Source organism: Varanus komodoensis, unplaced genomic scaffold (assembly GCF_004798865.1).
Source record: "Varanus komodoensis strain SLA01 unplaced genomic scaffold, ASM479886v1 scaffold19, whole genome shotgun sequence".
Taxonomy (NCBI): domain Eukaryota; kingdom Metazoa; phylum Chordata; class Lepidosauria; order Squamata; family Varanidae; genus Varanus; species Varanus komodoensis.
The window spans coordinates 8,385,282-8,413,087 of NW_025335550.1; the positions used below are offsets into that span (position 1 = coordinate 8,385,282).

The 27,806-nt window shown below is 44.7% G+C and overlaps 2 protein-coding genes across 2 annotated transcripts; both read left to right on the forward strand.

Moving 5' to 3' along the window:
* The first annotated feature begins 22,162 nt into the window (after nt 1-22,162).
* On the forward strand, nt 22,163-23,032 carry LOC123022377 (arylamine N-acetyltransferase, pineal gland isozyme NAT-3-like). Its single transcript, XM_044428071.1, has one exon. It carries the CDS (start codon nt 22,163-22,165, stop codon nt 23,030-23,032), a length of 870 nt encoding a protein of 289 aa, XP_044284006.1.
* Nucleotides 23,033-24,627: 1,595 nt separating this feature from the next.
* Nucleotides 24,628-27,806, forward strand: LOC123022336 (arylamine N-acetyltransferase, pineal gland isozyme NAT-10-like). Its single transcript, XM_044427993.1, has 2 exons — nt 24,628-24,743; nt 26,162-27,806. Exons 1-2 carry the CDS (start codon nt 24,740-24,742, stop codon nt 27,037-27,039), a joined length of 882 nt encoding a protein of 293 aa, XP_044283928.1. The 5' UTR covers nt 24,628-24,739; the 3' UTR covers nt 27,040-27,806.

Here is a 27,806-nt window from a genome sequence, read left to right on the forward strand (position 1 = left end):
GCAGCTTGGATGTATAATTTGCCCTTAGGACATTACTGCATGAACATTTTGAGCATCCTCGGTCGAGATAACCCAGGTCAACCAGGTAATTACATGGTTGTGTCATTAGAAGCATCCCAGTCCCCTGACATTTTGTGTTTGACACAGCCACTCCACCTGGGTCAGCTTGACATGGGCTGATTAGGACGGAGAGCACAGCCCTGTCCAAGTGGTAAATTGCTTGATGGGAGTGTTTCAACTAAACCAGGAAGGTATTTCAAGGAAGTCCAAATGTGAACAGCTGGAAAAGAAGCTTTGCAATGAAGGTGTCAGGGCAAGTTCCAAAAGAAGTTTGCCAAAGAGGGATGTGTCGGAAAATAATTTATGCCCAGCAATCATCATAAATCAAATGGGTGTTGACAGCACCTATTTAACTGTTGCTTTTACGGGTCTACTATCAGATTTCTCTGTGTAAGGCCCACAGCAATGCCTGAACAATATCTTTGAACTGGAAAAACAGCCTTTCCTAGTCTGTAATGCTAAAGCAGGGATGTTCAAACCAGCAAAATGCAAACTTGCCTAAGCTGGAATTTCATCCTGAAGCTTATTCATTTCTGCTTGTGTGGCTTGTTGTTCTTCTTTTCATATGAACATTTGTGTGTTCTTCTTGTACATCTTTTATTCCAGAAAGACACATCAATTCTGGTGCATCTTTGAAATTTACACATTTGTCTCTTATTGGTTAAGGAATGCATGTAGCCTTTTTTCAAAAGCATGCATTCTTCAATGCTGTTGAAATGATCCCCCTCCTTTTTTGGCACAAGAATCCCATTGCAGTCTTGGAAATATACAGATTTGGAGATTGACACTAAACCCATGGTTGCTCTGCAAAATGGGAGCTGGTTAAATCCTGATCTAAACTGAATTCAAGCCAATTGCTAATATTTACCTCTATCCGGGTGATGTGTCTCCATGGGAGCTAAGATGGCCCAAGGTGGCAACTTGAAGGTGAGTAGAGATGGAGTACCAGCCTGCCTGGTCCATCATTTGGATGTGAGGGTGAGATACCTGCTTGAGGCAGTGCTCTTCCCCTGCCCCCAGACCAGCCCCAGCCGGGACATCAGACTGCCACCTGCAGTGGGTGATCTAGAAGGACCTTATTATTTACTTAGAAAATTTCCAGTTGGTCCCTCCCCATGGTCCTTGCCAAAAGGAGAAGGTAGCTACCAGGGCCGTTTGAATCTGGCTGTTACTGTGGGGATTCTTGTGAGAATCACCTTGTGATGTCTTGGCCATGAGAGCCAGAAGCCACATCTGAACCCTCCCTTCCCACTGCCATCAACCCCAGACCAGAGAGCCTTCCCATTGCTGCCCCATGGGGGTTCTCCAGGTTGGGGCTGGAGGCCCCGGGGAGGAAGTAAGTGAAGATTGCACTGAGTTGGAGGCAGGGAGGGAGGGAGGGAGGAGACTTGCCCTGCAAGGTTTGGTAGAGGTGAGAAGAAGGGTCTCATGGTGGTAGCAGGAGTCCTTCTGCATTAGGCGGCAAGAGACCTCCTACAAGGCCTGAGTCCCCTGACAGTTGTAGCTATGGTAGCACACCAGTACGTCCCTCACCAGAATGGTTTGTCATGGTTTGGCTTGGATTGCCCAAACACTGAACTTTAGTTTGTGGACCAAAAAGTGTCCCAATTCATTGCACCAGAATAGTCCCTTTGCTCTGTATTGGTAGAGCCCCTGATGTGGCCTGCTCGACCAAATTTTATGGTATCAGTATGGAACACAAGCCTCCACATCCCTCCATAAATCAACAGCGGTCCCCATGTCACAGAATGACCTCCCATGTAGCCAACAATTCTTCCTTTCGGCACAGGTTAATGGCACACCCCTTTATGGAAGTCTTCCTGGTATATTTTCACCATGCATGTATTTTATTATTGCGGACATATATTTTATGAATTCCATGTATTAGCTTTCTATCCGTAGGTGTGCATGCTTTGCTTGACTTTGTTTCGCTTTTTAGCTGTGTGCTTCGTTTTTTCACTTTTTAGCTGTGTTTTCGCTGTGTGTTGCTCTGAGATCTGTAGATGTCAGTGGTTTATATGTACTTATAAATAGCAAACAAATACATTGAGTAAATGCCTCCTGAAAGGCTGAAAATAACCCAGTGATATGGTGGTCTTGTTCTTTTTTCCTAGTTGTATTGGATAGAAATATAACTTGGGTTGTTTTAATGAAAACTGAAACCGTATCTCCATTCTGGTGCCGTCCAGCTATTTTGGAATACATGTCCTAGCACTCCTGCCAAATGGCCACATTGGCAGTTTCTGCTGGGAACTGAAGTCCTAAATACCTGAAGCACACCAGAAGGTTTATGTAAGGTCTCCACCAAGGCCCACAGATACTATTCTGGCTAGAACAGGTTGGGCATGCTACACTATCCCCTCACATACCTATGCTTCAGCCTGGACAAGAGGAGTCTCGGAGGGGGTATGTTGGCGACATACAGGTATATGAGGGGGTGTCACATGGAGGTGGGTAGAGGCCTGTTCTCCCCTGCAGAGGAAGGCAGAACGTGCTCCAACGGAGCCAAGCTCAGGGAGCCAAGGTTCCATTTGGATGCCAGGAAGCACTTCCTGACAGTCAGGACCCCGAGGGTGTGGAATGGGCTTCCACGGGAGGTCGTTGAGGCCCCATCGGTGCGGGTGTTCAAGGACAGGCTGGACGTGCACATGGTGGGCATGTCGTGAGCAGAGCCGGCTGGTGCTGGGGATCAGACTAGATGGCCCTGGAGGAGGCTTCTGACTCAATCTGTTTTCTATGTTTCTATGTCATGGCCTTGGACTTCCTTACTAAGTTTGTGTGATGTTTCTTCAGCACAAGAGCCCTGCCCTCAGAGGGACTCAACAGTTAAAACATTTATGTCTGGATTTCTAAAGCAAGTGGAAGAAAAGTTCAAGATGTTAACGTAATGGAAATAAATTGATAACGATGACATATGACAGAGAGAGAATGAGAGGCTGGGGAGAGAATGATCTCTACAACAATGCTGGCTTTGTTGAACTTCTGCAACAAGCTTTGCACACCGCCTGCACTGAGGTTGCATCAAGGCTTGGAGACCCTTAGGTGCGACCGCCTCCACTGGGCCTCCTCCTCATTGAATTTGCCTTCTAAGCTCTGCTTTCGCTTGTCATTCTCCTTCCTCATGGCTACTGCTTGCCATGCTTAACTGGCAATCAACAAGTCCGTGAGCTGGCCATGGGCTCGCCTGCTCCTTCTACTCGCCACCGCTGTGTTTTGGGCCAGAGGGAGAAGGAGAAGAAGGTGGGAAAGCAGGATACAATCGTAAGGAGGCGGAGGTCCATGGGGTTCATCAGTCGTTCCTGGCTGATTTATGGGTGGTTCAGTGGCCACGCTTACCCCAGTCCTTCCTTCCTGATGGCATCATTTTCCTTTGCAAGGTAACTTGTTAGTCAACTGTAAGGACTGCCTCCTAACCTAGGTCACTGCGGGGGTCCCGGGTTTTTCCAGAGTGGAGTGACCGTGGAGGCTGGTGGGTCCCAGGGGAGTCCCCAGGAAGCAAGAAGGAATTTTGAAGTTTGTACGACAATGTGTATCCGCCAGCTGAAACCTGCTGTCGCTGCAAAAGACACAATGAAACAAGCCACAATGGTTCATCATGAAGCACAAGTGGCCATGGAAAACCACGGCTGATTGGGAACCCATGCTGAGGTTTGGTCTAGTTCCTGATGGGGGCTGACTCAGTTTTGGGGGGGGGGGGGGGGCACCATGCACCTTTTAGTGGCCAAAGCGGGTTTTTGCACTGAGGAGTTCAAATTTTAACATCTGTTTCTACAGATCTCTACATTTTATTCAAATAAGATTTTAATTTAGTAAAAGCTATGTCTCCTTTAAAATATATTTTTCAAACTGTTAAACTTAAAAAAAGTAACTTCAATTTCTTAAGAAGTTCTTTCTATACAACAAATTTGTGGGGGGTGCTGTTTGTAGTAACTCCGCTTGCTTTTTTCAAAAGTGAGCATCTGTATGTGTTTGTGTGTGTGTGTGTGTGTGTGTGTGTGTGAGAGAGAGAGAGAGAGAGAGAGAGAGGGAGAGAGAGAGAGAGAGGGAGATTCATTTTGGAAAAGCTCCTAGGGGCTGTGTTTGTGCGGTAAAAGGGGTAAAAAAAGGGCTGAAAGTGTGGGGCCAAAATAACCAGTCTATTTTAGCTTAAAACTCTAACTGCCACTCACTGCACATTTGGAGAAATAACTAAAGCTGTTTAGAATGGATGGGGAGACTGATTACACAAGGATAAAATGCCTGGGAGCCACTAGGATGGGGAAAACTGGTCCCCATTATGTCCCAGTGAAGAAGAATCTATCTGGAATGTGGGTTATGTAATCCCTACCCAAACTTTGATACCCTTAACATATGTATAAACTCTCCTAAACCAGTATTACTAATCATAATTACAGTTCCTTCAAGCTGGACAAATAATGCACTAACTATTGTTAAAGCAAGTTATGGCTCTGAGGAGAAACAGTAAAACATTAATTAAAACGGAAAAGAGGAAAAATGATGGAAACTGCGCAAATAAGACGTAATTATTAGGATGGGTGGGGTATATATAAATGTATAATGATAGAGCTCTCATAATTTGCTTGCCTGGAAGAGATGAATGAAGTGAAAAGTGAGTGGAAGGATTAAATAATTTTAAACATCAGCACTTCCCAAGTGTTCTTTCTTTTCTTTTTAATCCCTGATAACCCGTGAAAGTTCCATGCAGATGGTGAATTTGTATTTGAAGATACAAATGCAAACAGTGAAATAGTCACTTGAAAGTTCTTACACTTCAAAGTTTGCCACTCAAGGGATTGACACCATAGGTGTATATCAGAAGGGCATATATGGGAGAAGAACCATCCCCCCAAATGCCTTTCATTAGTCAAGTCCTTGCAAAAAGTCAAGAAATGTCCAGTCCTGGACAAAAATAATGCTTATATATTTTCCTACACAAATTTTCCTTTCTCCCAAAGGTATAAACTGAAAGAAAGTTCAGGTGAGGAAAATGAGAAAGTGAATGAAAATATATTGAAAGATTTCTTCATCTCTTGGAAGCCTGCTTATACAATAAAAACCTTCCCTAGCATTAGAGTCATACCCATTAATCAGAATCCAGGGTTTAGGCAACAAATATATTGGGAAAACATAGAGTACACACTTATATGCATATCTCACACTTCAAAGGCACACGATCTGAAACTGCAGTGCCATGGGTGAAACTCTGTTTCCCCATAATATCTGTTTTCACATTCAGCAACCCTCTCTAAGGGTGTGACCCAAAGCATGTTTAGACTGAAAGAAGGCCTCTGACTTCCAGCATTCCAGACCAGCTGAGCAGAAGCTGAGATCTGTCTTAGATGCGCCTCACAGCCCCTGAGAGTTTCTCTGAAATGATGTTTGGCCGTTGGACTGCTGTAATTCCTCAAGCTAGTTTTTCCACTTCCAGCTGGCATATCACGCAGGAAGAAGCTGTTGAAAAGCATCTCATCACAGTAGGAGAGGGAAGTGAAAATGTTTTGTATGGTGTTGACAAGTCGCCCTCTGTTACATCCAGGAACTAAAACGTTCTGGCTGCAGTGCAAACTCAGAGAAAGGCTCTCTACTCTGTGACCTCTGCTGCAGATAATCCTCTACACTTCCTGGAAGGAGAATAAGTACATCGATGGTGAGAGCAAAGGAGTCGGGCTTTCCCTGCCATCCTTCTCTCAGTCCCAGCCAGCTTTGGTTTGGCTTCCATGACCAAAGCAATCAAGATGTGGGTGTTCTCTCTAGACTTTACGGCACTGAACTTAAGAGTTTACCGTTTTATTGCATTTTAAATGATGTTTACTCTGTGCACCATCAAGGCATTTGAGAATCTTAGGGTTGAAGAAAAGACATCAAGGAACTCTTTTCCCTGGAGGATTAAGGGAGGCCATTTTCTCTTCTCCTTCTTCCATATTATTATATTTATTTTTACACTAGAGTTTCTGAACCCAGATACGTAGTAACGTGAGAGAGACCATGGATTTTTTCCACTCTGGCTTCTCTTTTCCCCGCCTCTCCCCCAGCCACTGGAACACCCTCTTTTTGACCTTTATGATGTCCTTCAAGGCCAGTTGTGTGTTCTGGGAACATTGCTCTCATGTTTCTTATTCCTTTATTCTATTTAATTCATTTATATACCACCAATAGCTGATATCTCTTCTCATGTTTCTTCCCATGAGGACTGTGAAGGGGGCAGTGAGAAGGATCAGACTCCAGAGTCCCTCTCTGAGATTTGTAACCCTGTCCACAGCAGCAGAAGGGGGGATCCGAAAATTCCTGTGGTCGCTCCCCAGGAATCATCATTTTGTGTCCTAACTCAAAGGGTCCTTTGAGGACCCTTTCCAGCTCCCTCTGCTTCAGATGCAAGCAAGTCTCCAACCTTGGAAGCGTATCCACCTCCAGTGCACAGACACTTTTGGCCATTTAGATTAGGTGCCATGGAGGAGGAGGGGGAGGAGATGTTGGTAGGTGCTGACATTATCTGTTGGCCCCAGCCTCCATCTCTGAATTCTCCCTTTCTTTCTCTCTGAGGCCCAGTTGAGTCCTTAGAGAAGTGAAATGAACTGAGGGCTTGGCAAAGCATCAGCTCTGAAGTGGGATTCTAAATAATTCTATGCCACCAGGTGATATTGGGCGGCCTAAATAAGCAATCAATTTCTCCAGATTCTGAAGTGCTTCCTCCTCACTGATACCCATTTCCAGTTACTATTTGGAGAGTTTTGTTAAGTCTCTGGAAAGTTTCACACAATTGAAACCATCATACAAAGTATGTGTCCTGTAGCTCAACATGTATGAATCAAGATGCCACCAAACAGGCACAGGTGTGTTTGGGAAATAGTCCCACAGGTGTAGGAGAGCTGGGGCTCTGGGTGACAGGTAGTCGCTTTTTTAAAATGGCAAAAGCTTGCCCTCATGGTGATTTGATTGTTAATGAACTTGCACAAGCAGAAAATGAACGAGCCTTTTGTGATTTTGCCACCAGAAAGGGGCATTTGTCACACTGACCTGTCTTTGCTTTCCTGGTTCTTCACTGCCGTTCCTCCAATAGTTCTTTGCTTCTTACTCTTGGCCAAGCTACAACCCTTGGTTCTTTCAAGCAGGAAAGACTTTAGAAAGTGAGGAATGAAAATATGTATACAGACACACTCCGAGCCATTTCACTGGTGTTTTATGGATTGCCAGGGTTCATTCTTTCTGTCATCTGCTGCTTGACAGAATCAAGGTGGGTTTTTTAAAGGAATTTATGAGACTTTCTAAATTACAAACACACATAAATGCAATGCACGTATATCCCCGCAAAGTAGGCAAAACATTTGTAAGGTCATGGAATCCATCTGGCTTGGGAAAAGCCTGTTTGTTGTTCTTTGGAAATCCAAGCTTACTTGAATCTGTGACAGATTTCTTTGACCTTCTTATGTGTGTAACTAGAGACAACAACAGCACTTCCTTAAGCAAAGCTAGATTGGAAATCCATGTTCAGGTACAGGAGAGGTCAACCTCAGGCCCATGGGCCAAATCTGGCTCTCTGAAGTTCCTTGGATGGAGTCCTTGAGACGCTTTTCCTCCAACCACCCATTCTGGTTGCTTTCCTGGTTTTTGTGCCTAACCCCTTCCTATCTCAAAAGCTGAAAAGCCTCCACTAGGGTTGCTACAACATGAAGGCATTCTGGACATTTTGGCCCTTTCCACTACTGGAAAGCTGCCCCTGAAGATTGACTGAAGTCAGACTCAGACTGAAAAAGGCACAACACCCCAGTGTAGTGCCCTGACAGTAATTAAAATAAACAGGTAACTTATCATCGGCATGGTTTGCGTTTGTTGGATTGCTTGCACAATAGCTTCAAACAGTGGCAGTCAATCTGTGTGGCAAGAACTTGGACTACTTACAGCAGTGTTGCCGAACGCTGGTGAAAGCCATTGCCAGGAAGCATAGACTTTTCAGCCTAGCTGCCGGGCAGCGCAAAGGATAATTATTCTCTGCCTGTTCCGTTCTGTCATTCGTAGAAGCTGCCAAGATATGTGACCAGCAGAATGTACAGTAGGGAACATGCTGTTCTTACATTGCCTATAAATTATGGAGCTTGTTTTTGTCTGGAGAAATTTAATTTACCCTTGGGTGCACACCCAACCATGGAAAGTGTGAGTTCATTTGCTGCAAAATCAGCCACAATCTAGCGAGTGAGCATCATGTGAAATTACTTTCCAGAAAGTACTTTTCAAAGGCAGTGAAGCAAGGGAGGAGGAAGAGTTAAAGGGGAAGAAGAAGGGGAAGGAGCCGGAGCAGGTTCCAGACATCTTGGGGACTGGTACAGAAACAAGCAAGTTCAATTTGTACTTCTTGACAGTTAGGACCCCAAGGGTATGGAATGGGCTTCCATGGGAGGTGGTTGAGGTCCCATCGGTGAGGGTGTTAAGGATAAGCTAGACATGCACATGGTAGGCATGTTGTGAGTGGAGCCAGCTAGAGTCAGGGGTCGGACTAGATAGCCCTGGAGACCCCTTCTGACTCACTCAGTTTCTATGTTTCTATGTCTAAGCTCCTCCTCAATCAAGGCTTGTTCCCCAGCTTCATTTCTGACCCAGTTACCATGTACTGCACAGTTAGTTCATTCATTCATACAGTTGTATTCTGTCTTGTAATAACACTTCTCGGGAGGGAGGGAGGGAGGGAGGGAGGGAGGGAGGGAGGGAGGGAGGAAGGAAGGACATTAAGAGCATACACATCTACACCTAACTTGGATACTTGTCTCTCACTCCTGCATGCATATCCGAATGTGGCAGACAAGGACCGAGGCTCATTGAAAAAGCCCTGGCAGGGGGCAGGACTGGCAAAAAAGGTCTATCCTACTTAGCTATCTTCACAGACTTGTTTTGAGGTCCTCATGTTGGCAGCCATTCCCATGTCCCAACTCTCACATTGCCAGTGAGGTGGCAGCCAACTCCTCCTCCTCTTGAATACACTGCCTTAATTGCTAAAAAGCCACGAAAGCAGTTACAACAGTTGAAAAGCATATAATGGCAACAATAAAAACAGGAGCATTAAGACCTTAAAAAATCAAAACTACATTATTCAAAAGGATAACCCTTGGCTTTATTTATCTAATTCAATTCAACAACTTACTTAGAGCATTACTGTTGTTGTTGTTGTTGTTGTTATCATCTTCGTTAAATTTCATTTCTATATAGCCGTAGCTGAAGCTCTCTGGACAGTTCACAAGATCTAAGTCCCTCATCCAGATTTTAACCAGGCTCAACCCTGCTTAGCTTCCAAAATTAGGCAGGATCAGGCACTTCAGGCCATGTGCAGGTGGATGGCTGACATGCTCAGTTGTGGGATTTTATGGGATTCCCAAGGGCAAAATGGCAGCCCACAGGTGGTGAGAAAATGGGGAGTGGCACCATAAGTCAGTGTCTGCAATACAGAGCAAGGTGTGCCAATAATCCGACTGGGATACATCTACTGTATTTGCTGGAGGCAGGGGAGAGCTCAGAGGAGTGAAATGCGATGCATGAGCACGTTTCGTTTACGTGCAGCCAGTTCCTGTAATCCTACCTCCAAGGAGAACCCCAACACGTAGGCAGCCATGTCCAGCCACCCTTTCTATCACATACACATGCCATTTGCGGGTCTTTCATAATGCTAATAGTTCCTAATTATTCACTCCAGACAAAGCTACTTTCCGTCTCTCTGTGTTCTGTTAGAAATGTTTTGAAACAACATATTATTGAGGATGAAAGTCATTTCACTCATTGGCTGTTGTGACGATTGAAGCTAAGTTCAGAGAGAATGGGGAAGTCTGAAGGGGGCACATGTTATTCCCTCCCCCGATAATAACAGGGTTCGCGGAATGTCAACCTGCTAAGCCCTGACCCCTCTATAACAGGTTGTTAGCAACAAATGTGCACGAGGATTGGCAGCTGGGGGCAGGGGGGCGACTGAGGAACTGCATCTTCTTCAGTTTACTTAGCCCTGCAGAAAGGAAGAGCGACACAGAGAAGGAGAGTTTAAAACGTTGGTGGCAGTTCATTTTACACTGTACAGGGCAATTACAGCCTCTGTCAGTTGGACTGGAGTGGCCACTGCAGGAAAGCGGGAGAAGTTGGAGGTGTTTTTGTAAATCGCAAAGCAAACTGCATGAAAATGAGTGCCACCCCCAGCCACCCATGGAGGGGCTATCGGTTCCTCCTATTTGGCAAGGTGGGTTGTTGAAGCCGAGCTCGAAACTAGACGGTGTAAACGCAAGGTACTGGGATTCTCTGCTCCTTCTGCAAAAAGCAGGTCATCAGCCACTGAAAACAATAAAACAGATGAAGTAGCAGGATTGCGGTTTGTCAGCTGGGCCATGCAACGCAGCTGAGTCATGCTGGAAAGTGCTAGGGAGAGCACAGATCCTGGGAGACTTTCCGAAAGAAACAACAAACAGGTCTGGTTCTCCCATGGAAGGTGTCTTCATGAGTGCCTAGAACAGCCTGGCTGGGGTTGTCCAGATGCTTTAGAGTACAACACATATTTTCTCTAGCCTGCATGGCCATTGGTGGGGGATGATGTAGACTGTACTCCAAAACCATTCCAGTGGCGGTTGCTAGCTAATGAAGAGTTCTTCTGCAGCACCTTCAGTATGTCGGGTTCTCTGTAAAAGCTGAGCATAGACTACAGAAGATCTGGCTATGATGCAGGAAGCTGCATCATTCTCTTCTTGGGATCCCAACATTCACTGCTTGCAAAAATCAATAAAAAGCACCCAAAAACAAATTGGATTGGACTCGATGGCCTTACAGGCCTCTTCCAACTTTACTGCTCTATGAAGTGAGGTAATGCAATAATTATGACCTCTGATTTGTACTCTTCTGACATCTCCTACATGGGACAGCCTTTGAAGATGAACCAGGAACTTCAGTGCATCCAGAAATGACGCTGTTGGATCAGTCCTTGGGATCTGAAGAGGCGATCCTCTTATGCCAGGATCTCTCCACCAACTGCCAGTTCATTGGTGGGATTGATGCATGGTGCCCATTTTAACTGATGGAAGGTTCCCTCCACCCACATTGATGTATCCAGACACCAAGTGTGTAAGTCTGCAGCCTCCCGACATTGCTGGGGTGTCTGTGTGTAGGGTTGTTTGGAGTCTGAGCTCCAACTCCAGGTGCTTCTGCCACAGGATGCAAGGCAGAAGAGAGGGGGTCTTTTCAACTCTGGAATTTGATGTGTGGAACACACTCTTCCAAGAGGCTTGTTCGATATGATTTTTGCAACACCCGCTTTGTGTTGCAAAAATGAGACTTTTTTAATTCTCCTAGACTTTTTAATAATAGTATTTATTTATTTATTGAAACATTTCTATGCCGCCCCATTTGCCGAAGCCTCAGGGGCAGCTCACAGTTTTCAGTTCTTGTAGATCATGGCACTTCTACTGCTGACGATTCTACACTGGTGTGATGCACTGGAGTTTTTTTGAAATCCCTGCTGATTTTTTCACAGTATTTATATTATATTCAAGCGGCATTTTAACTGTTAACATTATTGGTTTTATCTGGCCAGGGCGGCTTATTTTATACTGTACTGTTGTATTTTTAATATTTATATTTTTAATTTATATTATAAATATTTTAACTTAGTGATGTGAACCGCCCCGAGGCTTCAGCGAATGGGGCGGCAAAAAAATGTTTTAATAAATAAATAAATAAATTTTATATTATAATATTCTGCTTTTCTTCACTGTTTTACAATTTGTATTTCATGTTTTCAGTGCTTTTTATACCACCCAGAAAATCTGGGTTTCAGGTGGTTTCAAAGTACAATTTTATTTATTTATTATTTATTAAAACATTTCTATGTCGCCCCTTGCCAAGGCCTCGGGGCGGCTTACAACAACAATAAACAAACCAAATAGTAGCAAAGATGATGGTAATGAAATAAATACAAATTAAAATGATCCAGCTGGAATTAGGTAGCAACACAAAAAGTGATCTGTTTCCTCGGTACGCAAGCAACCTCTGCAGAAGTTCAGCTGGCCAGTGAGACAATTAAATACTGTTGTCTTCTGCGCATACCGAAAAATGGTCCCATTGACAAGACTTCCAAATTTCACACTAGCACTTCTATGCACGCAACACCAACATGCACAGGCATGTGGAAAATGTTGATAGCTTCGTGATGCTTCCCACCTGCTAAACTGTTGTGATGTTCAAAACAATACAGGACAAGCTAATAAAATGTAATGAAGACGTGTTTTCTGGAGATGAAGTAGAGCCTCCAGCAAAGTACATGGTAGTTAAAGGAGAAATTGATTGTGATTGATGGGATGCATGTCTAAACAGATACATCTGCTCCTGAAATGTTGCTTTAATGGGTGTAATTTTTCTATTTTGGAATTTTAATAGTGCGCTTCGTTTTGTTGCGTTCTAAACATTGCATAAAGATGAGTGGGATGCTCTTAGGCAGTAATTCTTATGATGAAAATAGGACACCTGACAGAATAACTTTCAAAACTCTCCACTGTATTTGTTGGCAGAGAAACCGGGGACAACGTTCTGCTGATTTTTTCCATGGGATGTGATATTCTTTGGCTCAGGATTACCAGTCACGCACCAATTCTGTTTCCCACTTTGTATGCTCCTTAGTACCCCGGACCCTGCATGATTCCAGGACATTGGGGGCAAAATGGGAAGCGATATCCAACAGGGGGGACATAATGATGGACATTGTTCACAGAAAATTCTGCACTGGCCAGAGACACCAAGGAATCCTGGATACTTTCTGAGAGAAATGAGAAGCCTGGCTTAGCTTTAGCTGTAATAAATGTGTGGATATATTGACGTGAATATATCCTCAGATATATTGACGTGAATGGAGCGATTAAGCACAGGTTCACTGAAAACAGATTAAGATGCATGGTGTATACAAGGTCATATTCTATGAACTTGGTTCTCCCCTCTGGTTCAGAAAGTGACCCCAAAGAGGAGGGATCATCAACTGAATCAGCATGTGTTTCTTGGAGGCCTGCTAAGCCGGGGCAAGCAATGGGTTTCCACCAGATCCACAGGGCACCTTTGCTGCCGTCCTCATCCAACCCATGCTGAAGGGACGAGCAACGTCCGAATCAGGCGTTGGCCCTGTAAGAGGCAGAGTCTCCTCAGAGGGGGTGGGATTAACAGCAGGCCTAAATAAGTCAGGCTTCCCAAAGCCCCAGAAGCCTTCTGAGTGGTGCTGAGACAACACCCTGAGCTTCAGCCTGCATAGCTCTGTTCAGGGTTTGAACGTACCACTTGGTCGTTCGGTGTCTCTCACGCATCCGCACTGCAGTCCCTCTGCAGTGTACAAAACCATTCTGATTCCTCTTCTGGCAGCCATTCCAAAACCTTCTTCTTACTTTGAACCAGTTCTAATCTTGCATGCACCTGCACACACACACAGAGAGAGAGAGAGACTATTTTGGAAATATTGAGGCTAATGGGATGTGGAGGTGGTGAAATATATGAACTAAGAGATGATCTCCGCTAATTGCATCAGCATTAGGATGAGCTTTGGTAGGATGCTGATAATATATGGCATTAATAATCCCCCTTGATAAATGGCAAGTGATTAAACTTTAACTCAGGGTGTGCATTGAGGTAAAGTTCAAGCAGATTGCAATTTATTAAGGTTGTACCACATGATGCTCTGCTTTAGCTCATTAGGAACTTAGGCGTCTGGGCATGCAGCCATGCCTGGAGATATTCAGCATGCTCAGTGGCTTTTAGATACACTTCTACAAGCCAGCATCAAGGTTAAGCAAGTTTTTTGACCTGCCAAGGATGCAACTTCAGCCGGTTCCCACTGTCGAGAAGCTCCTGGACTTTCTCCTGCTGTTGACCACTGCAACCTTCGACTCTACTGTTCTGGCCTAGACAATGGCGGAGCGGAGAAGGACTAGAGAAGGTGCAACCACCTACTTGCTCATTGGTTCTCTGATGGTCAAGCGAGAAAGTGGCAGCCATGATGAAGAGGGGAAGGAAGAGGAACCACTGGTGATTGGGAGCTCTGAGGGTGTTTCGTCCAAGAGCTCTCAGAAACATAAATTTTGCACACTTCAGGGTTTGCGCATCCACCGGCATTTAATCATCATTCCACCACAGAACACTACATAGATAAACAGCCCTGATGGATCAAACTTTAATTTTCAGTTTCTCTCAGTTGCCTTTTTCCCAGTTGTAAGTTTTGCTCATCAGTTATTGCATGAGACTATTTAATGTTTGTATATCACCTATGAATTCCTAGGGCTCTACCCATAAAAATGCACTAAATAAAACAACACTACCAAGGCACTCAGTTGCTGAATCTTCTTCCAATTGTCTTCTCCACTTATTTTTTTTCTGCATGAGGCCACACAGTGGGCAAACCCGTGTGTCTCTTTTTGAAGGGGGTTCCTTCTTTTGGCACCATTTATCTGTGAGTGAATCCAACCCTGATCCTTATGGTATGGATCATCAGAGCTCCATCAAGGAGTTATTTGAACTCCAGTTAGCAGTCATTAAAATCAGTGCAGAGTTATGTCGGGGCAGCCCTTATGTACAGCAGATGGAAGTGCCTGCTCAGGAAGCAACTGAGAGAGGGTGGAAATAACAGCAAGGTGCTGAATGGCTTTCCTTACATCCCTGCTATTGATACTGCTGCCCTTAGCTCTGGTGGAGGACATGACCCTGTTTCCTCTTCACCTTCTGGAATGGGGTTTGGGGTACCACTTGCTCTCAGCTCATGCAGAAAAGATTTTGTGCAATTCCTGGGTCATAGTCAAGACCTCTCCATCAAGTGTTAATCGGAAGAGATAAATAAGTACAGCTCCCACTGCTTGATAAAGGATTACAAAGGTGCTTATGCATTAAGCACAATTTCCAGTGCCGGAGATGGGATGCGAAAAGCAGATTAGCAATCTTCATGATTATGTGCAAATGCTCTGGGAAAACAGTCTAGCTATGTGTCAGGCTAGGACAGAAATGCAAATAATGTGGCTTTTTTTCTTGCTTGCCTCTTTCTGGTTTCACTTTTCTTAAAAAGTGAACACCATGCTTGCTGAGCTCTTATGGTTGAGAATGCCAGCTAATCATAAAGCCCAAAGAAAAGACTGAACCTTCTGCAACTTCATTAAAATCATTAAAATCACCATTAAAATTTCTTTCTTCCCCTACATCTGTGGACTTGAAAAATATGTGCTGTGGCTTCTCTTCTTGCTAGTGACCTCTTTGTCTTTCCTCATAAATATTACATCATGATTATAATATTATATTACAATTATGTAAAACAAAGAGCAAGGCCCCTTAACAGACCAAGCCACCCTGTGATCTTTAAGGCCAATTGCATCACTGAGAAGTTCTTAAAGGAGGAATGTTTATTGACAGGTAATGGCAGATGGCACTTACAGGGAGATAAAAGAGCTGTCAAGAACAGTTGCCTCTTTAAAATTCTATTTTAAATATTTCTATAATGTCCATCATGGACCAAGGAGGAGCCAGAGAACCTGCAGCACCACCAAGAGCAGCAGTTCTGGCAGTTGATGCCAATACACATCCAATTCTATCCGGGGCCAGGGTGGAGTTTGAAGTGGATCGATATTTAAACTCTGTCCAAAGTTGCAAAGATCAAACTGAAATTGAACTCTTACACCTCCTTCACCACACATCAGATACAGAGAGAGAGAGAACCTAAGAAGAGCCGTGTTGGAGGCAACATCTGGATTGAACAATGGCCTGTGTCAACGGTTCGAGCAAATACACGGCACAAACGAGGTGTTCAGATGGAATTCCGCCAGCTTTGCCCATAGACCCTGTCTTTCAAGCTGAGCCGTAAGGCACATGTTTGTTCCTATCTCCTGGCTCACACACCTTTTGTGAACGGGCCTTTCTCTCCACTGGAAGGGAAAGGGGCACTACTGCCTGCTTGGTTCGGCCCTCAAGGAGTGGTTAATGAGGATCAGGCGCCCTCCTTCTTCTTCGCACTTCAAACCTCACCAAAAACAATAGCTTTTTCAGTAGGAAAGAGCCACCATGCCCCACCATCCCGCAATAATTCTTTGTTTCCGTGCAATCAAGGCTGGTGCATCGCATGTCCGAGGGAGAGAGTCTCCACGCCAGGCTGCAGTCTGAACTTTTAGGAACCATCCATGGAGCTGGATCCATGGGGGGCCCAGACTTCAGCACCAAGGAGAGCCTTCCAGGTTCAGCCAGAAACCCACCCGACTCCACTGCAGGTTATCTGCATGTCTCTGAGGATGAGGAAACACAGAGGGGCAGTTGGCACAAGCAGCCACAGATCAACGCATCAGTATTTACTGAGTATAAATACCACTGGCAGTGGCTGAAATGCTCTTTTCTTCCCTGCAGAAACGGGTGGCCTTTGTTCATGCACATTTAATTTTCCTTGCGCAAAATATGCTGTTCCTCTGTCATTTCCAGACTGAGGCACTCTCTGCTTTATTTCCACCTTCTGAGCCACTTGGAGAGATGCTGTGCTCTAGATTATCTTATTAAACTAAAGGAAAAGGCAAGCTGTTCCGGGTTTACATTGGGTTATGCTGGGTTATACTGGCTGCCATTCCTACCACAAGGAGATTTGGACTACTGCAGTGGATGGATGTGCCACTCTCATAGAGAACTGCCATAAACATGGGGAGAAGGCAGGGAAACCAGAGAGATCACTTTTCACAAACAGAAGTTGATGAGCTTGCCAGTAACCTCATTTTCCGCAATTATCTCCTATGATGGAAAGGGAAGCTTTGAGGCAAAAAGCTGCTCTGGCAGCCATTGCTCCACCTCCACTGTCTGAATTCTATATATATAGGATTCCAATATATATAGGATCAGATTCTTTCACAGGAAATATATATACATCTTTCCTTCATGGACATTCAGTTCAAGTTGCAACAACTCAGATTCAGGCTGGACATCAGGAAGAGCTTCCTCACTGTCAGAGCAAGATGGCAGTGGGACCAGCTGCCTGGAGAGGTGGGCGGCTCTCCCACACTGGAGACATTCAGCGTGAAACTGGACAGTCACCTGAGTGGGATGGTGTAAAGTGGTGTCCTGCAACGGCAGGGGGTTGGACCTGATGGCCTTCCTGGCCCCTTCCAGCTCTGCTCTTCTATGCGTTTATGATTCTATGTGCTCATTTATATATGCGTTAGCTCCAGTACTTTGCATGCTGAGATCCCTGTCAAACCCTGGCCTGCTTGGGATCCAAACTTGCCCCTAGGATTCGTCAGGGGGCCACACCCCTCCCCTGACCCCATCTCCACGCCTCACCTGACTTTTAGAAATCATTTTCTTTAAAGCTCAGTTTGTGGCAGTAAAAGTGATGGAACGTGTTGGATAGAATCATAGATTAGCAGAGTTGGAAAGGGCCCAGACGGTCAACAGATTCAACTCCTCATCAAGGACCCCTAGCAGAGGGCTGTCCAGCAGGTCTTGGATGCTGCTCGGTGGGAGAGTCCATGACGTCCCTGGGTCGTGTCCTACTGCTCCAACCCTCAGGAAATTTTTCTGGCTATCTAGCTGGAATCTGATTTCCTGTAACTTGAGCCCATTGCTCCATGTCCTACACTCTGTGATGAGCGAGAAGAAACTTGCCCTTCCTCTTTGCGACGACCTTCCAAGGACTTGCAGGTGCGATCACGTCTCCTTGCAGTCGTCTCTTCTCCAGCCTAAACATGCCCAGCTCTGTCCATATCTCCCCATGGGGCTTGTTTAGAGTCCCTGGATCATCCTTGTTGCCCTCCATAGCACCTCCGTTGCCTTGTATGCCCTCCACCTGTTGCATCCCACCTGTCCAAGGCGCCCACCTTGCTTCCCACTGCAGTCTCTGAATCACGATTTGAACAGCTGCCCTTATGCAGAAAAGTTAAGAAGCAAACCTGGGCTTTGGGGTGCACAGGAGGGAAGGAAAATTGAGAAGTTGCTTCTTTCTGTGTGCTTCCACTGGAACAATTGCACTCTAGGAGTCCTGAGCTTTCCAAGTTGTGCACCCTGAGCAACCAGAGCAGAAAGTCTGCTTGTCCTAACAAGTGAAATTATGATGACATCTGGTGGCCATTAATGTTCTGCCATATCCAGGAGAAATCACAAAGCAGATTTCACAGACTGCACCAAGAGGCCAAAAAACACAGAGATGGTGGTCGCAACTAGAGTTTCAAGTATATTTTTTGGGAATCCTTCCCTGGTTTAATTTCTGTCCTATTATATGTCAACTAGCACAGGAGAATATAGTCACCTGACTTCCTGCTCTGGGTATTTATTTAGAATATTTATATGCCGTCCTTTCGCAAAAGACTCAGGACGGCTTACATAAATAAATAAGAATAATAATATAAAACATAATACAAATTAATTCCAGATCCACCCTGGCTGCAGATTAAAACATATATAGCCAATATTAAAAGTTATTAAAATATTGTTGAAATAAAAAGGTCTTAGCCTGGTGCTGAAAAACAAACAACGACGGCGCCAGGTGGACCTCACTGGGGAGCGCATTCCATGGGCGGGGGTACTTTCCTATTCAGGTATTATTCCACAAATACCCCACAATTATTCTCTATGCATGTGCTGAGTGGGTTGAATGGGCTGGGTGAGAACTAGAAATGCAGGGAGCTGTAGCTGGCCAAAGATGGCCGACCAGCCAGGGGAAGGTTGACATCCTGTGTGGGCATGACTCAAAGAGCAACAAGCCCAAGGCCGGTCCCCTGGATGCAGCTTGTTTGGAGAACAGGCTGTGCCCTGCGCAGAGTCCACACAGCCAGCCAGCCAGCCCAGTGCTGGGGTCAGGATCTGATCCTGTGAGGCAGCACCCCCTGGTGACGAGCAGCACAACTTGCCCTGCTAGTGCCTGGAGGGCAAGGGACAGGCCTGGACACACCTGCCAGAACTGGCACCAGAGATACACGGTGCGATGGGCCACCACAGCGACTGCACTGTGTCCCTCCATCTGCCACTGGTTTTGCCTTGATGGTCACCTCTGCTCTCACTTCAGTTCTGAGCCAACCTGGCCAGGTAGCTGATTCTTGCTTGGCTTCTGATTCTTCCACACCTTGTTGGTGTCAGACTCTTTTCAGTCCCTGACTCTGCTTTCCCCTTTGAACCGTACAATCCAACTCTCACTTCTTATTGACTCGGTTGTTGTTGCTTCTGGTCCTGCCATGCCTTGAAGGAACCTGATCCTACTTGTGCTAGCCTCTGCCTTTACCTGCAGCCCAATTGCATTATCCACCCTGAGACATTGTGAAGGGTGGGATGCAAGAACTTCAAATAAATAAAGTTTTCATCTCCCCCTCCAAGATCTCCAGGATCACCATCATGCCTGGTCCTGGTGCTTCAGCTGTAGACAGCTGCCATGACATCCTGGCCTGTACAGTGGGCAACAGAACCTCCCTGGAGATCTCGGGATTTAAACCAGGGATCGTTGGAAAGCAGAGCAAGGCCTCCTCCACAAAGCGATGGTTGTTCCCTGTCACACACATGCAAAGTGTCACCGGCAGGTAGCAGGCACAGCTGCAGTCAGCCCTGGCCAGATTGTATTTTCTATATCAGCTGCTTCGGGGTGTCTTGCTTGCTTTGCTTTAAGTCACCATGATCAGGATATTCTGCTACTTCAGCAAAGCAGGAGTTGCCCTCACCCTGCACTGGCCCCTAAAAGTTTGTGGAAATCCACCCAACTAATTTGGACATAGGAGTTCCCCAAAGTATCTCAGCTCATGCCTGGCCGGAGGATTCCAATCATGACGATGCAGACAGCTAACCGTCTAATGCATTTTATGAGACCCCAAACCTGCTGCTTGAGAGGGTTGGCACTGCCTTCCTTGGGGTCATGCAGCCCCAGGGCCAGCCCTGGATTATGGGAAGCCCCTGTTTCTTGCCTCCTCCTTGCTATTCCCACCAGCTCTGGTTGCTCCTCATAGTTCTTTTCATCCCAGCTAATGCTTGCCTGGCTTTCCTGGAAAGCCAGGAAAGAAAAGGATCCAAAACAAGGTTTCCTCCCATCCAATTCTTGTGCTCCACTGCCTCTTTCTTGGCCATGGACAAGCAGGAGACCTGGAATTTTGCAGACGGTAATGAGGTAAAGGGCTGTTTTTAGGGACGGGTGGATCTGTCATTTCCCCCCAGTTTCTCTCTCTCCTTCTCTCTCTCTTTCCCCTGCAATTAGGTGAAAAACTTTCAAAACTGTGAAAGCCAGTACATTCGTGCTTCATTTTTAAATCCCCCCTACTCATTTTACATTTAAGTGGTATAAATGTAAAGCTATACTCAATACTTTTGGTTCCTACAGTAAATGTTTTGGAGGAAGGTTTTATGAGATTGTCAAAACTAGCTCTACAGTGCTCACTTCAGAATCTACTTTATCCAGATTCCAACTTATTTGTATTCCTGTCGCTTGATGGGAAACAGCAAAAAAATGGGAAAACTGGTCAATTCAGCATCAGACATTGGTACCAAAGAGTGAAGTGCATAGCTGGCTAGATAGATCAGTGCCCCAGCTCATTCCAGGTTATGGGTAGCAAAGCCCACCATCAGCTCTAAGATCTCAACTTCTTCAGGTAACTAAAGGAAGAAAAAGAAATGAGGCATCGGCAGTCAGACCAAGCTGACTCTGATTTCACAGACAAGTCATGTCCATGCAAGTTACATCTAGTTTTACCCAATGAAACATGCAGAAACATATAGTGTACTTGCGTCAGTAGGTTGGTGCAGAATATAAATAGTTACAGGGCCAGAACTGACCTCTTGTCATCCGATACAGAGTGAAAGGAATCGTTTCCAGAAGAGACTTGACTTTCTTTTGGCCTGGGGTAAAATAGGAGACAGATGATCATGTTCTGCTTGGTGTCAGTTCCAATTGCGTTTTGATCAAAGGATTCAAGGAAAGGAGGAGAAGGCAGATTGGCAATTGCAGTTGTTCCATCCAGCAGGTAAAGTGCTACTAATGAAGTTGAATCTGTGCACTCGTTCTATTTCTCCCTTTCTTGGTAAGTGTAAGAGTGAGCAAAGGCAAGGAAGAAATGGCTGATCCATGCAAGCATGTGAGACAAATCCACTTCAGGACTGCTTACGGGCTGTGTCAATCCATCAAAGCTGCACCCGGAGAAAGGGCAAGCAGGTACGGTGTGTATCCATGATGAACTTGAGGACACTGTAGGCGAGCCCATGTTCCTTGTCCCATCAGAAAAGGAAGTATTGAAACTAAAGTGCTTCCAAAAGAAGTCGCTTCGAACTTTACTGGGAAGCATGAAAGGGGAGAAGGTGGCCAGTGTCTGCCTAGTGAGGCAGTCACTTACTCCCAGGTAAATGTGGAGTGGGGAGGGAGAACGGAGAGAAGACAGAGGGCTGAAAAAATAGAAAATTGGGTGTGAGAATAAGTAGGTGCAAAGAAAGAGCAGAGAACTGCTGAACTTCTGTACTGTCGTTCATGTTTCTTTGTGTGTGTTTCGTTTCTTGCTTTTTGTTTCTTATTTGTTTCTTGTTTCTTTGGACAGGAAACCCTCAGTGTCTCATACAGAGTTATAAAGTATTCCTCTTGCTAAAATCCTCTTTCCCACAACTCTGAAAAAGGCATGGTGTCCATCTTTGCCCAGGGTCACATCAGCAAAATGTCACTGAATTTAGCCTGCAGGAGTTGTTTGAAAGATCTGCTAAGTTTTAGGAGAGGAGAGGTGGAGTAAATGTGGTTAAATAACCTATTGAGAAACATCAGTTTAAAAATTAATCTTACTACAAATGCTGAGATGTTAGGGATGGGTCAATAGAGGGGCAAATAATAGATTGACCCTTTATTGCAAGCTATTTGTCCATGACTAAATGTGAAGTACAAGACGACTCTAATAAAACCAACTCCCACCAGCTGGATGGGATGGTGTAAACTGGTGACCTGAACAGCAGTGGTTGACCCAGTGGCCTTCTTGGCCTCTTCTCTCTCTATGATTGTTTTTCACCATACAAATATTAGGTATTATTGTCATCAATTCAAACAACTGTGAAGCAGAACCAAAGAAAGATCGTGCAGGGAGGTGATAAACTGGCACAATTCAAGCATTTATTTCAACATCTCTTTCTCTGCAGGGAAGCAAAACACACGGCCATGAATATTGAGGACTACTTTGCAAGAATTTCTTATGATGGTCCCCAGGACAAATTGGACTTAGAAACCTTAGCAGCAATCTTCCTGTGTCACATCCGAGCTGTGCCATTTGAAAATCTCAGCATCCACTGTGACGAACCCATTATGCTGGAATTAGAGGCCATATATGACAAAATAGTGAAGCGGAATAGGGGTGGTTGGTGCCTGGAGAACAACCAACTTCTCTTCTGGGCCTTTCAGATGATGGGCTATGAGGTTAGTCTTTTAGGATCCTGCAGTTACGACCCCATTACAGAAACATACAATGAAAGCTTAAACCACCTCATACTAAAAGTGGTCATTGGTGGCCACATATACATTGTAGATGGTGGCTTTGGGGTGGCCTGCCAGATGTGGCAGCCAATGGAACTGGTTTCTGGGAAAGACCAGCCTCAAAGCCCAGGCATCTTCCGCTTTACAGAAGCCGATGGAGTGTGGTACTTCGATAAATTAAAGAGAAAGCGGTGCAAGGCAGATCCCGGCAACAGGTCACTCTATTTTGATGTTCCAGAAGACGTGAGCTGCAAGAACATTTTCTCATTTACCCTGCAGCCACGAACGATAGAGGAGTTCCAGCCTGCCCACGTATATTACCAAACACACCCAGATTCTTTCTTCAAAAAGAAATCCATCTGCAGCCTCCAAACTACCAGTGGGTTTCAGGCTTTGATTGGATGGACCTTCACTGAGATGAAATATAATTATAAGGATAACATGGATCTGGTGGAAAGAACCACCCTTACTGACCAAGAAGTGGAGAACATTCTGCTAGAGCGATTCAGCATTAGATTAGATAAGAAATTTGTCCCCATTAACATTAGCCTAGTTTGAGTGACCCCCAGAATGAAATTCCAATGCAAATCTGGCAGATGCTGCGTGGGAAGGAGCTGGCTACCTTTCTAAAGCTAATTTTAGTATGTGTCATCCCACCTGGGTGGACCTGAGGGCACATTTGTCCCATGATCACCTGAGCCCACAATTCCTTTTTCAGCAAAATTTGTTATTTGGCATGGTCAAATTTGTTTACAATTTCAGAAAGTTAACAAGGAAAGATCTCTGCATTTCCACCTGACTCAGAAAAAGGTTTTGGAATCTCTGGATTGGATTCATAGAAATCTGCACGCATCTTTTCCAAACGTAGAACTATCCTTGAACTAACTTTTAGGGTACAATCTTAAGCAGCTTTCAACAAAAAGGATTGCAGCTCCCATTTGCCCCAGCCAGCAAGCTAGGAGTAGTAGGCCTCCATTTCAAGTCTCTTGATGTATTCACACAATCTTCTTTCATTAGCTAGAGTTGAATTTTGACATGTTTGGAGGAAGGAAGGAATTATATAGCTTAGCTTTTCTTTTTTTTTTGCCCAAATACAACACATAGCAGAAAGCTAAAGGAGATACTGGATAAATCTGCACACTTTAGCTTAGCTTTTCAAATGCAGGGGACTACTTTTGAAGTGCTGTATATTCTCTGAACAGCAACACTACTAGTCAGATTAACTGTTCCAATATTGGTAGTGATAGCTTTCTCAACCACCTTCCTTTGTGTTAATCTCAAGTTTATGTATCATTTCCTATCCCAGATTATAATGCAATCACATCATGCCATTCTAGCACCATTTTTCTTAAATAAAATTCCTGCTACTTTCCAGTTCAATTCTGAGTGTGTGATGGAATTTTGTCAGTTTGGGCTTGGCTTTATTATATCTCGAACTTCAGTACTCATAGGTCGGGGAAGGGGTGGGAACAGAGGACATCGGGGTGGGTGGGGGATTAAAACAATAGGATTCATGGACCCCAATAAGTCCAAGCCCCTGTGATGAACCTGTTCAGGCAATCAGAACTTATTTCTGCACATGTGATTAACCCGCCCCATTTTTGCAGAAAAAAAATGATCCAGACTTAGTTGCTCCATTCTTAGGAAGTCTTTCAAATGATTCTGAAAGACCAGGAACCAAATCGATTCACATGATTATGTCATTGATCAAATGCAGACTCCGTATGTCCCACTTTCCATGGAAAATGGCAATTCAGTGACTAACAGTAATAAAATACAGATAAAAACAGAAATCATTCAGATGTGCCTCGGCTGCAGAAACACACTCTATTGTCCCCTTTGGTTGTTGGCAGTGGCAGGGCTATTTCATTCCTTGTTGACCAGTGGCAGCAGAATCCACCCAAGACAGAAACAACAGGCTTAATTGGAAATCCTGTTTCTGCACCTCATGCCAACCAAAAGCAATCGGTTTAGCCTCACCTTCGTCATGCAAAACTGCTAAGAGTGCTTTTTTAATGGTTGCGAACCAAAGTTCATTCTGCCCACGGTTCACTGACATTGGAATAGAGCCAAACGTAGCAGATGTACTTTGCCTCCCTCCACCTCCAAATTACACCAGCAACAATGGAGATTTGAAGGATGAGAAGCTTTGCAGAGTGGAAGCTGCAGTGTTTTGGCTCATCTCATTATCCACATTGCAATAGTGCGGTGTTGGCATTCTAAAGACAAAGGGAAATTTCTTGGGAGCAACAGTTAAACATTTTAATGGGTAAGCTGCTGCTGCCTCCTTCCCCTTCCCCTTCCCCTTCCCCTTCCCCTTCCCCTTCCCCTTCCGCTTCTCCTTCTCCTTCTCTTCCTCCTCCTCCTTCTCCTTCTCCTCTTCCTCCTTCTCTGAACATGCTCAATTGGTGTGCTTCATTGCCCACTGCAGGAGACTTTGCTGATATTAAGATACAAGAACATTTGTAATCAATGTTACAGGAAGGTCAGAAAGAAAGAAAGAAAGAAAGAAAGAAAGAAAGAAAGAAAGAAAGAGTTCTTCCTGAAATGTTCACAGGACAACTCTAGGAGATGAAGGCGGTCCCTGTAGATAATCAAATGAATGACAGCAGATTTGAGACCCACTGTCTCTTGTATCCAGATCATTTGAAGGGCATGGACCACAGAAAGCAATTCCTTGGACAGGACAGTGTCAAGCAGGGATTGATGAACATTTCATTCCAGCTTATTTTTGTTCCCTATCTTCCCAAATCCATATGTGACTTCATATTCAGGATGGGAAGAACTTGAGAATTTTTAAAATGACAGATTTGCCCATCCAGATCCTGGTTTTTGAGTGCTTGACAGTGAGGCAGCAAATGTTCCAATCAAAACCCAAAAGATGGGTCACTGCCTTAACACCGAAAAGCTCCCAGATCATCACAACTTCCAAAAATCACATTTTTTGCTTACAGGTGAAAAAGCTGAGCTGGATCTTTTTTTGACCCCCCTGGTTTGATCCATGCCTTGATTCATGTGTGGTGGAATAATTGCTATGGGGTTGAAACATGGGGCAGACCCAGCTTGGAAGCCTGCAGAAGTCCACAAGGCTTATCAAAGCCAGCCCAGAAGAACACAGAAGGCTGCCTGAAATGGAGTCTGCCCATTAATCTATTTGCTCCAGATGGTGCCTATTGTGGCTGGTGGTGGGTCTTCAAGATCTCATCCATCTGGCTTCATGTCTCTGCTGACTAACTGTGGCCTTCCAGGATTTAAGGCTGGCATCTCTCCCAGCCCTCCCTGGAGCTCCTGCCTTTTGCATGCACTCCATCACTAGGTTACAGTCCTCAGCTTGGGTTCCAAGCGCTCTTGGCTGAAATCCTCCAACTGGAGATGCTTCAGATTGAACCTGTGGCTTTCTGCAAACAAAACAAATGTTATGCAGGTCCCTTGCTCCAGCCGTCAAGGGAAACAAACCCCATAAGCAAACCCATTCAAAGCGCTCAAGATTGTCAGGTTGCAAGTTCTGTGCAGCTGAAGCAAAAAGTGAGGCTTTCCCCAAACAGCAGCAGCTCCCAAGAGCTCTTAGTTGCCCTGCTTCTTCAGCTTCCAGCATGCTGCTTCTCTGAAATGTCCTCATCAAAATGGTGAGGAAGAGCTTTCCACTGTCTTCCTGTTTAACTTGCTCTTTAAACACTTGCCTTTCAGGAAACATGAAGATAGAGGAGTATTTCACAAGAATTGGCTACAGAGGGTCCCTGGAAAAACGCGATTTAGAAACTTTAACTGCCATCTTCCAGCACCACATACGAGCGGTGCCTTTTGAGAACCTCAGCATCCATTGCGGAGAAACCATCACATTAGCTTTAGATCAGGTTTACAACAAGATCGTGCGGAAAAGGCGTGGAGGATGGTGTATGGAGAACAACCAGCTCTTGTCTTGGGTACTGAAGTGTCTGGGGTACAACACGACGATTCTTGGAGCCCACGTTTATAACCCACAGCTGAATGAGTACGCCACTCATATCACCCATTTGATTGTGAAAGTCGTGATCAATGGGGTGCCCTACATAGTAGATGCTGGCTTTGGTGTCTCCTACCAGATGTGGCAACCCATGGAGCTGGTCTCTGGCAAAGACCAGCCTCAGACACCTGGGATTTTCCGCTTCACAGAAGACAGTGGCATTTGGTACTACGAGAAAATCAGACGGAAACAATACATTCTCAATCAAACCTTCTCCAACTCAGATCTCTTAGAAAAGAAGGAGCGCAGGAACATCTATTGGTTCAATCTTGAGCCACGGACAGTCGAAGACTTCCAGTTCCAATGCTTGTACCTCCAGACATCCCCGGATTCCCTCTTTACAAAGAAATCCATCTGTACCCTCCAGACAGTGGAAGGGTTTCGTGCTTTGATAGGGTGGACCCTCTCAGAGACAAAATACAACTACAAGGACAACATGGATTTGGTGGAATTCAAAACACTGGAGGATGATGAGGTGGAGAAGTCACTGCAAGAGAAATTTGGAATAACTTTGGAGAACAAGCTCACTCCCATTGATGTCAAAGGCGTATATACCATCTAGGGTTCAGTGCTGTGACATCCTAAAGTAGGTCACAGAACACAGAGGCGGGCAGCGGTAAACACCAACATTGACAACCAGTGAGCACATGGGAAGCACAGGCAATGATGAATTGTGAGAAGATTTAAGAAACCAAAAATGGAGAAAGCTGTGATTGCATAGCTGTTTAAATCACTGATAGCTGAACATGGAGAACAGAATTCGCACCAAGAACTCATCTCGGATCTCTTTGTTTCAACAGAGGAAGCAATTCTACATGCCTAAACAAATATTTGATAAGAATGTTTATCCTTAACATAAACAGGAGAAAGTGTCTCAAAAAATTCTACATCTATGAAATATTACTGGGTTTGCTGATAAACTAGAGAATCTTAGAATTAGCACACAGGGAACGCTATATTGCAAGCTAAAAATTTAGCAACTATCTGTGCTTGCATATCCATGAAATTCTAGATAATTCTTTTTGAAATCTGCATAGAATTATTATGAAGGGTTTTATTTCATCAAAACTTTACATAGAGCTTGGATTTGCAAGGGTGCATACATTTGACAAACACATTTAATAAAATGAGCAGGAAATAACATTCTTTTCTGTAACATTAACCTGGGAAATATGGATATTGATATAATTTTAATTACATGAGCCAATATTTACAGAAGCTTTCTTTTCAGTCTTCATTTATTTTGGCTCATATACATGTTTGTAATGATTGTGAGAGTTATACTTAACATCAACTATAATGAAGTATCACGTCATGTCGGTAGTTGCT